Raw genomic sequence first — 11,212 nt, 5'->3', positions numbered from 1 at the left:
GAAACAATTGACAGGAGAGGGTGGCAAGAACGATTAAGAGAATACTAACGTAGATACAGTAAAACGAATGAAAGGGGTTATAGCTAGGGGACGAAGGGACGTTGCAAAGAGCTTTAAGTAATGCCTACAGTGCACCGCATGAGGTGCACTGGCGGTACTACCATTTGACAGGTTTCCTGGATAGTTGAGAAAATAAGTGGTCTTTACCCTATACGAGTGACGTATTAAATTGAATGGAACATGAATTTAGGCAAAAATCGAAGAGCTTGAACCTATCCATGTGGTCAATCAGATTTGTTTGCCAAACGACCTCCATTCTTCCCCTCAAATTAAAAACGTCGGGCAACACTAACAAGAATTTAATTTCAGTATTTAAGAATTTTTTTATAATCTATAACTTAAAATTGTTTTCACCTACGTTAAATCCTATATTTAGCAACGTAGCTTAAGGCCTTTGTCCATGGAAGTGTAGCTGACCATCACATCGGGAAAGCACAAAGAGCTTCGGAGCAGAGCGAACGTGTCCGAGCTGCTCCTGCATTCTGAGTTCGTGCCTTGCCCTTGGCTAGAACGCAGTGGTTGCCAACCTTTTTAGCATGTGACCCCAATCCTGCTCCTCCAGCCATAGCCGCGACCCCACTGGTTTTATGCAGTGTATATAACATAACTCTGTAATGTATATGTGTTGCACGTTACTATATTACTGACTGCAGGCTGTAAAAGCAAAGAACAAGTATAATTTTCTTGTACGAGGTGCTGTGCGGCTGAAAAAAGAAGAGACAAAATGAAAATGATTATGTATAATTCACTTAAATATGAACATTTTCATCAGAAAAATTTGTGTTACATTCCATAAAGCAAACTAAAGATAAAACTGTTCCTGTCAACTGATAACTGATTTTAATGGGAGCCTTGGGGCTGGATTTCACTTGTAAGTTTGTCCATTCGTGGCTCAATCGCAGAAAGTGCTACTCTTAAATCATGCTCAGGCTGCAACCGATTATACTGGCTTAATAATAAATAAAACAAAAGATGTGATTTGGTACCATCCACCAGGAGGGAAAGAGGAAAGGGGCAAAGGAAAGAGGAGGGAAGTTAGCTAAGGAAAGAGGAGGGGAGGGTGGCAAGGAGAGGAGGGGGAGGAGCAAAAAGAGGAAAGGAGAAGTGAACAAAGAAAGAAGAGGAGGAGGAGTAAAGAGGAAGAAAGGGAACAAGGAAAAAAAGCAGGGGAAGCTAGAATCGAAGAGACAACTTGAATATTTTTGCCCTTCGGGCAAACTTACGAGAAAGGATTCGATTGGATTACGTGCTTCTGTGCACCCGACGTATGACCTCGCCTATGAAGTCATTTCTGCCCATCTACCGGTGAAAGAAGATGACATTACCGGCTTTCAGCTCATCAAAAGGGTGATAATAAAATTCCTTGATCATATGTGGTTTGAAATGGTAGTGAAGGAATATGAGGACAAAGCTATTGATATTGGTGAGGTAAGACTGTAAGAGTTATCAATTTGAGTAGTGTTTACACATATGTTTCCATAAGATATGCACCGTTTGGTATGGAGGATAATTTAGCCATCGGTGCCTTAAGTCGTTACGGGAAGGTGCACTCTCTACGACACGACAGGTTTTCCCACGGAAGAGCAAAAGGATTGTTGAACGGTATCCGAACGGCAAGGATGTGAGGTAAGAGAGTGCGTTCCTTCGTCGGTTAACATAATTGGGCACAGTAACTTTATTTGTCAAGGCAAACCTAAAACTTGCTATAAATGCGGAAAGAGGACACGTCTGGCTGTTAATTGTACTATGGAAAGCGAATCCAGGTTAAATGTTTTTAACATGGCCTATTTCCCGAGTGTTCCTAAAATTAATGACGGTCCAGATGCATCAGAAATGTCGGATGTAGGTGGAAATGGCACCGGTGTGCGTCAAAAGCACTGAATGGTGGTGTCGATGAAGAAACCAAGGGAAGATCAGGGAACTATACAAATGAGAAATAGCTCAAATGAAGATAGTCAACAAGAGTTGGATGTAATCACAATCGAATCATACCCAAATACGGGTGTGCTGGAAATTGGTGGTAATGAGGTACGAGGTGATAATAGCGATATTGGTATTTCTAATATTAAGTGCCCTAGTCTCCCTGAGCCCAGGTGCACTCAATTTCGGGAGGGTCATAGTGTGCAAGGGTCACCTATGCTCCGCAGATGGAGGTGGCCCATGTGGGTGTATGCAAGAAGCAACTCAGTGATGAGGAAGGCTTAAAGGAAATTACTGTTACGGCGTCAGTTCATCATAAAAATGATGAGCCCACAGATGTAATGATCTTCGGGAATGATTCTGATATGGAATTACGCGAGAATATGGTATTTGGCAATGAGGATAAAAATGAAGAGCTGAGCTTGGATACAGCAACTGAAAGCCAGTAGAATATTAATATGGAAAGGGTTGGCAAGATGAAACTTACGAGAGAAATTTTCTTACAAGGGAAGAGGAAAGAAACGAAAATACAAAGCCATGAAAGCGCACCGAAAAAGAAGTTATGACTTCTCCTTTCCATGGCTTTACTAATTGCGACGTTAAATGTCAATGGCTTGAACGATGCAAATAAACAGATGAAAGTGGTATCACTGATGGCGCAGTAGAAGATAGGCATTTTATTGATACATTTATTGATACAAGAACATAAACTGTTAAAGTAACTGTTGTAATATTATATAGAACTCGACGGTTTGTTTACAAGGAGGGACTGCTTTCTGTATTCCTAGGGCAGACAGAGATTGTAACGGACGGATACTGGGTATTCGGGTAAGATTTAATGGTTGCATTATCCCGATTGTAAATATATATACCCATGCAGGTTCAGGGAGGACTAGAGAGAGAGAGAGAGAGAGAGAGAGAGAGAGAGAGAGAGAGAGAGAGAGAGAGAGAGAGAGAGAAGTTTGTAGGAATTATCTCACCTTTTTTCTGATAATAGGTGGTGATTTCAATTGTGTGACATGTCTCAGGGACTGTAGCAATGATATTAGATATTCAGTGTCCAAAGCACTGGGTACTCTGGTTCATAATTTTGCGCTAAAGGATAATCATAAATTTTCTAGGGGTTTCCCTGAATATACGTATGTAAAAGAAAATTATGGGTCTCGAATAGACAGAATTTATACTGTTCACTTGTTCCGTCACATTACGAGGGCACAAACAATCCCTAGTTTTTCAGATCAAAATATGGTCCTCTTAAGTATAAAGGTTATTGATTTAAAAACGACTCAGACAATATATAGAAGAGCAATTTCAAGACTTGTGGAAGCGGGCACAATCTTATAAATGTAAGTTCCCCGACACTGGAATGGTGGGATTGGGCAAAACTACGCTGTCAAGATTTTTTTGTTAAATTGTTCAAGAAGATTTCACAGGAAAAATATGGGTTACTGAACCTATTACAATGGATGTTACAACAATTAAATGATATCCCTGATGATGTGAAAATCACGCAAGAGCGCCAGATTCCAGTGCCACCCAACACTGACCAGGCACAGATTTTTGTTGAACATTACTCTAGTCTCCGCAACAGCAACAATCGGATTGAGTTCGCCCGTAGTATTCTCGACGACAAAGAAGAAGAAAAAAAAAAATGTTGCCCACAAAGAAACGTTGCGTTTATATGATTGCACTCTTCTGAGTGGATACATTTGCTGTATGCCCTCAATTTGTATTCCTTGAAGAAGTGGTAGTGTCTATCTCTACAGGTATGGTTAGCGTTGTGCTTATTATAATGGCACTCGCTTTTTATACTGATTGAGAAAAGACTCCTACTTTTCGCTTTCATCATAATTTATCAGGTTGCGGATTAAAGCCCTACCCCTTCCTTTGTATCCCCCGACCTCCATGTCTGTCTCTTGTGGCTGGTCTTTACTACCCCTTTTGTGATTTCATCACTTTTTTGCCAGTGATTTACTTCAGTGTGGACACACCCTTAAAGATTCAAAGGTAAAGCAAGTTGTGAAATATTATACAAACGTCTACTGTATTTTTGGGAATATGATTCTAATAAGTATATGTTCATCTTTAATGAGCTTTGCCTTGTAGGATATTTTATGTCCATTTTAGTAGATAGTTAATATGCTGTTAATTTTATCCATGACTTCTTGTGTCTTTTCTTTATAATGTTAATAATCATAAACTTGTTTGCTATCCTGAGAATGGACATGTAATGAAACTTGAAGCTTTGCTGTCTCTATATTTGCATTTTGCATGTTTATATATATATATATATATGACTATTTATCACATCACTATATATATATATATATATATATATATATATATATATATATATATATATATATATATATATATATATATTTGTTGAACAGGTAACACCGTGAATATTTCTACTTTTACATTACCTCATAAAGTGTAATGTGCGAATTTCGCAAGAATTTGTCACAATAGGATTGGGGATATGATAAGCTGTTAAATATCTGTATTCATTTAGGTTTGTTAATATATTACCCATATGTCTTTTAGGAGCTAAACTTGTACCGTCATTCCACCACCTCTTGTATGATACCACAACATCCACCGCTCTTTTAGCGTTCCATTCAGGTTTCCTTCTGGAGGTGTGATGGTGTAAAGGACCATTACAGTTAAATGGGAATGAAAACGTTGTTTCAAGCACTGGAGTTATCGACAGATAATTTCAGTTCAATAGTACTTGTATTAAGTTCTTTAATCTAAAATCGTAAATATATTTTAAAAACTAAACCCAGATGCGCAGTAGTTACATAATGTTGGGTGCCCCCGAAAGTACGGCATTCAAATAGTGCAGTTAAGTACAGTTAAGGATTGACATCAAAAAAGGATAAAATAAACGAATATGGTAATTTGAATGATTTATTCAAAGAAATTATTCGAATAACTTCGGACAAAGATTTATTTTCATCAATACTGTACTCCAAATCAAATTCTCGATCCAGGTATGTCTATAGCCCACGTTCGTCAAGTGTTTAGCATTTCTCGTTGGTTGAGGTGGCCTCAGACACACTTGAGTCCTCATCCCTCTCAGTAGCACATGAAAGACAAGGCAATTTCTTCTCCATAGCAGCTCGGTACTTGGGATGGCTGATAGCATACACAATGGGGTTGTAGACGGCGTTAGCCTTAGCAAAAACGGAACCCCAGATAGTGAAAAGAGGTGTAATCAAAGGCTTGTAGTTCATGCCTACAATATTGATTACGAAGTAAGGAGTCCATGCCATGAACCACAGTGAAACAGTCATGAGAGCAACTTTGGCAAGGCGGCATTCGTTAGATGTCTTTTTGGCTTCTGGGTCACTTCTCAGAGACTTGACTCCCATCTTCTTGGCCTGTTCACGCATCTGTTTCTCGTGAGTGGCAACAGCCTTCAAGATGAATGTGTAGCAATAAATGATGATGAAGAGAGGAAGGACATAGCAATCAAAAGCATAGAAATACAGGTAAAGATGGCCCCACAGATCATCACTGAGGTAGTCGGTACCACAGGCAGTCATGTTTCCTTCAGGGACATACCTGTTAAATCCGAACAAAGGAAGAATGCACCAAATGAGGGTGTGACCCCACACATAGAAAATTCGCAGCAAAGCACCTGTTTTTGTTAGTGGTTTTGCAGAAATGCCTTTCACAATAACATTGTAACGATCAAGTGTGATGAAGACCATGGCCCAAATAGAGGCACAGCCACAAATCGAACCTACAGCAGCATAGATTTCGCAGAAGAAACCGCTGAAGGACCACATCTGATAGTAGCAGTTTACCAAGGTTGGAGGGACCATGAAGGACATTATGATAAAATCAGAAAATGCCAGACTTACAACAAACATATTTGATGGACTCCTAAGGGTTTTGGTGCACATGAAGACCCAGATGACAACAAAGTTACCACAAACAGCAAGAGTACCCATAACAAACATGAATACCCCAACCAGGCTGTACCAAAGAGGGTTCATGGGAGGGTATTGGTACCAGTGGCTGTGAATGTAACTCAAGAGCTCTTGTGGAACCCTGTCGACAACAGTGTAATTACCGTATGGGTTCGTAGAAGGCAGGAGGTCACTGCCACCCATGTTGGATGATTCGTCCCAGTAGCCCATCTGAAAAAAATTCATATTTGCAAAGATTTAAGGAATTTGACATTTACTTTTTAAGGACACTGGTTAATTTACTTAAATGTTGTATAACCAGTATTTGAACCAGTGTACCTGATTGACATTAACTAGAATAGTAATTTTTTTTTTTTCAAAAAATGAAACTCCTCAGGTTTTTCATAGTTGTCAGTGGAGTAACGATATCGTTAACATTGATAACGAGTAATGTAATGGGTTCTCTTTGAGAAAATTGTGTGCATGCTTTAATAATTACATCAGTCGCTATTCTATCAATATTTAGATGATTAGAATGAAGTACTTTTAAACAGTTTGGCAGTTTTTACAACTAATCTACATTTTCTATTAATATTTAAGTACTATTCTTGACCAAAAACCATCCCTTAATGGCTGTCTGCTCTTGATAACAAGGTTTTATGATCTCATATCACCTGAAGAAATCCTAAATATTTTATCTTTGGGTATCTTACAGCATGTATTTGAATTTAGCAACAACAAAAAAATAGCATTATTTATATTTTCTACTTTCTATTGGATACCTACTTTGCAGTCGAAGCGTTCGAGGGGTCGAGAATACTCAGCAGCCGTCAGGAACAGGTTCCCGGGATATTGTTCCAAGTGCTGCTGAAGCTGGAGTGTCACTGTTGCCCGAACAGTGTGTTTATATACCTAACTTCATGCTTCGCTGAGTTTCCCCATGTAGCTGCCTTCAAATGTCAACAACGGAGAATGCGCGTTCAATCACCCGGAAAGTTACATAACTTCTTTAGGGTAACTTGAGGATCTTTAAGGTTTCTTCGGGAGATAATGACGTGCTCATAAAAATCGGATAGTTATTGGTATTTTTTCATGTAAATAATTGACATCAACAGAATTCCTAGCATTAATTTTTGTGTCAACGGCAATCCAATCACAAAATTCTTCATAATTTCAGCAATTGGCGTGTTGTGAAAAAGGTTATCATATATATCTGTAATATTGAACGATTGTTTTTAAGCTTCAACAGTCTTCGTCTTACTTTAATTTGATAATGAAGAAGATACGTCAATATTTTCCACCTTCATACCACAGAACTTAACCATTGGCTCAAAACCCCCCAGAAAAAATGGCTCATTTGCCTTTTGCAAGTGGAATCACTAGACAGTTCTTTTTTATGATTAGATTTTCCAGAGACGAAAAAATCACTTCTCATAAAACATAAGAGTAAAACTAGTATAATGGGTGCAGAGTTCGTAAGTGGGATTAGGTAAGAGTATACATAAGAAATTGGAACTCATTGCATAAAAGGGAACTTCATTTTTCTAAACGACGTTTTATATACATATACTTCAGTCAAACATGGTGGTATCTAATGGAGGTTTACTTCACAAAAGTTCCAAGCTTTCAGGGAGAACTGTGCTCATCGTCCGGTAGCTACCAGATGATAGGGATAGTTAGTCCTTGAAAGCTTGCAACTTCTGTGAATAAAATCTTTCTTAGATACCAACCTGTTTAATTGAGGCACTGTTATTCTTTGTACGAATGCACAGTAAAATTGTGCAAGTGTTTCAGCTAGTATATATATATATATATATATATATATATATATATATATATATATATATATATATTATATTTATTTCCTATATTCTTTCTTTATACAGTATATAGCATATACATATATATATATATATATATATATATATATATATATATATATATATATATATATATATATATATATATATACACACACACACACACACACACACACATATACATATATATATATATATATATATATATATATATATATATATATATATATATACATATATAAACCAAAAAGATTTTTAATCCTCATCATTTACACATAATGACTTTCATAAACAGATATTTACAGGTATTTAGGGGCTATATTTTAAGAAAGAGTTGCTTCTAGTGCCCTGGCCTTCATTTACAAACTAGGTAAGACTGGAAAAATTTTACTGTCCTCCAGTCTTTTCTAAACTGGACTAGGAAAAAGAAATCCAGAAATCCGTCGCTTTCATAATACGATACTTGAACTATCATTTTCCCTGTTCCTATTGTTATACTGATGATACGGGCACTGTTACTGGCAGCTAGTAAACCTGGTCAAGTGATAGCGAAGAACATGAAAGAATCTTGCGCTTGCAGAAAACCATCACTGTACGTCACTAGGTATGGAAGGGTTAGGCCGTGGCGGGATCTCAGTGTCTGTATCATTACGAAAATAGCAGCGGAAGTGTTGGTAATATTAGTAACTCAAGAATTTTCGCCAGGTACACGAATTTATATTTTTAACTTTTTTATTATCTTGACTTTCTCCTATCTTTTGAAAAGCTTCGTGAAACGCTTTACGCATTTAAATAAGATGCATTTAAAAATTTTGATGAGCAGCAGTGAATTTCCTTAGTGACGGAGTATATCGAGTGTTCCGTATCCCTCTTCAACCTTGGCACATGGTAAGGATGAAGTACAAGTGATTGCGAGGTGCTCAGACCTTGTTGCTTTTGAGACCTTGAGACCTTGAGACCTTGGGTCTAGTTCCTGTAAATAGTTTGTTACGACACAGATGTGGCACAACTCTACGCAAGACTGATGATAAGAATTAACAGGCCCCATATCGATATTTATTGAAACAGAACGAAAGTTTTCAACCTAAAATTGGCGAGAACCAATTAACCGGCTCTTGTGTCTGCCCTTCTTATGGTTAATCAACTGATAAAATAATTTCCAATTTGTCAGCCTTTGATCCTTGATATTCATTTAGTGCATAAAGGAAAGAAGGTCATGATAAAAAAAAAATGAACACAGGATAGTCATGATGAGATATACTTTGAAATACTGTAACACTAAAACATGACGAACAAAAAAAGTTGTGGTCACATTTTTATGACTGTAAACTTCATTTAAAAAAAAACTGCCAATTAGTTGGTTGTCGTCACATTTTTATCCGAAACAAAAAGGGCTCCATTCCAACATCTACTGCCGATGGGAAGTTTTCTCAAAATTTGGAATCCAGACCTGAACTGTTTAGAAAAGCAGTTTTAAGGAATTCTATATAATTTCCAGCAGGTTTGGCAAATAGAAATCCAGCTGACAATGAACAAAATATTAATTCGTTACTTAAAGTGATAAAATCTCAAAACATGTTCAAACGAACAGAGTTAGAATTCTTTTTCTTTAATTGTAGTTCACAGGCAAACACTGTAAAACTTATAAAATTTAAACTTAATCATTAGAATTATTAAATCAAGAATACGTCTTGCTAACTCCCAAAAGGATAAATCGTATTAGACACAAACATGGATTTAGACAAGGAAGATTTAATTCTGTAAGCATGCAAAGAAAAACAACGAAACCTGAGGTTTGTTAAAGAGTTCTTGACATACTAAGAGATAACGATATTTATGTAAAATTTATGTAAAAATTCATTATCAAAATATAAACTTAGAATGTTAAAAAATTCAACTTTTTTTTAAGCTTCTGAATGTGATTGTAACCGAATAATGGAATCACTTTAAAAGGAAAAATTCAGTCACTGTGCCAGTGCAATGCGAATTACCGAAACTAGGATATCGTTGCCCTATAGGTTTCCATCCCTCCCTTTGCATCTTGCAGTCGCCAAAAATCAGTTAAACATTATCTATATGTTAAGGATTACACGGAATCAAACGTAACAAAACAGACTTGAGAAACACGTCAGCTATATTAGACACCCAATGAATTTTTTGCGGAAAATAAGTATTTGTTGAAGAAAGATTTTCATCCTACTTCACTACAAACAGAAGAAAAATCACACTGTTACTGACAGATTACACCACTGGATTTCCCGGAAGAAAGGCTCTGACACTATACGTTACCTGTTGTGGTCAACATGCAAATATAATCACGAGTGTGCTATAGGACAGATACATCTGAAATTATTTATCAGCAAAAAAGAAAAATAAAAAAAAAACAAAATATAGAATTAAAAGAAACAGCAGCCGATCGAGACTACAGTCTACCCCAAAAGCCAAATCAAAGTCCTTCAAAAGAAGGCATCGTGCTTACCCCAAACAAAATGGGAAAACAAGCACGTTAAAAGAAGAAGAAGTGGGATGCTTCTCTCTCACAAAATTAGCACATTATAAGAGGATTTTTCTAGAGAAAGACAGCAGTTATTCTTGGATCATTTCTACCCAGCGCGGTGGGCCGAGTTTACAAAACTGCGGAATTTTGCAAAGTTTAAACGCACTTGAACGCATTAATTATAATGCATCGTTCACTTCTTCTGAAGGCACTTGCAGACATACCATGTCTTGCGCAATTCTACCAAATGTGTTGTAAATATGAACGATATTGTGAAAGAGCACATAAAATGATATCATGATTAAATGTCTTCCTTTATAGGCTGTTTCTGATTTAGAAAGAGAGGTGTTAATCATATGCACTTCATCTCCCTTACTATTAATAATAAATAAATATTCCTTTTGAAACTATTCCCAATTCATCACATGATGCCAAGATGACATCTCCCTGAAAGCACCAATAACAAATAGAAACCTAAATAACATTATGTCACAAACTAGAACCTAATAATATGTGTAGGTAAAATGCAACAGAGCAAAAGTGTCGTTTTTGCATTCTAACCGAAACTGCACGTTCAGTATCTTAGGAAACAGTGCACTGATAACTCACCCTTGAAAAAGCTTTCATCACAGTAATTCTTAATATCTTGATATGCAAAAGATAACAAAGCTAACATTTTGAGGACTGAATATTAAGAGTGGTAAATGTCAATTTTTGCTAACAGCATCTATTTATCTGGCTGGAAATTTAGAATAGTTATGTGATGGCACACACCTAAATAAATCAGTGCTATATATATATGTATATATATATATGTGTGTGTGTGTTTGTGTCTGTGTATGTGTGTGCGTGTGTGTATATATATGTATGTATATTTATGAGTTTTATCAAACACATGCATAACTTTTGTATATTCACAAGTATTAATATGTTGTTCAATAAACCTTAAAAATAATTTACACCTAAAGGGAATTATAAGTTATGCGCGCTATTGT

At 36.7% G+C, this 11,212-nt stretch overlaps 1 protein-coding gene across 1 annotated transcript; it reads right to left on the bottom strand.

The window, feature by feature from the left end:
- Nucleotides 1–4,879: 4,879 nt before the first annotated feature.
- Nucleotides 4,880–6,798, bottom strand: LOC136827912 (rhodopsin-like). Its single transcript, XM_067085377.1, has 2 exons — nucleotides 6,687–6,798; nucleotides 4,880–6,131 (listed from the first exon to the last, which is right to left on the bottom strand). Exon 2 carries the CDS (start codon nucleotides 6,129–6,131, stop codon nucleotides 5,007–5,009), a length of 1,125 nt encoding a protein of 374 aa, XP_066941478.1. The 5' UTR covers nucleotides 6,687–6,798; the 3' UTR covers nucleotides 4,880–5,006.
- Between the last annotated feature and the right edge of the window lie 4,414 nt (nucleotides 6,799–11,212).

This window comes from Macrobrachium rosenbergii, chromosome 42 (assembly GCF_040412425.1).
Source record: "Macrobrachium rosenbergii isolate ZJJX-2024 chromosome 42, ASM4041242v1, whole genome shotgun sequence".
NCBI classification, from domain to species: Eukaryota; Metazoa; Arthropoda; class Malacostraca; order Decapoda; family Palaemonidae; genus Macrobrachium; species Macrobrachium rosenbergii.
The sequence above is the reverse complement of the archived record's forward strand: the minus strand, read 5'-3'. Positions and strand labels throughout refer to the sequence as shown.

Excerpts from the sequence above, each read along its gene's own strand:
- LOC136827912 (XM_067085377.1), bottom strand. The coding sequence starts at position 6,131 with ATGGGCTACTGGGACGAATCATCCAACATGGGTGGCAGTGACCTCCTG.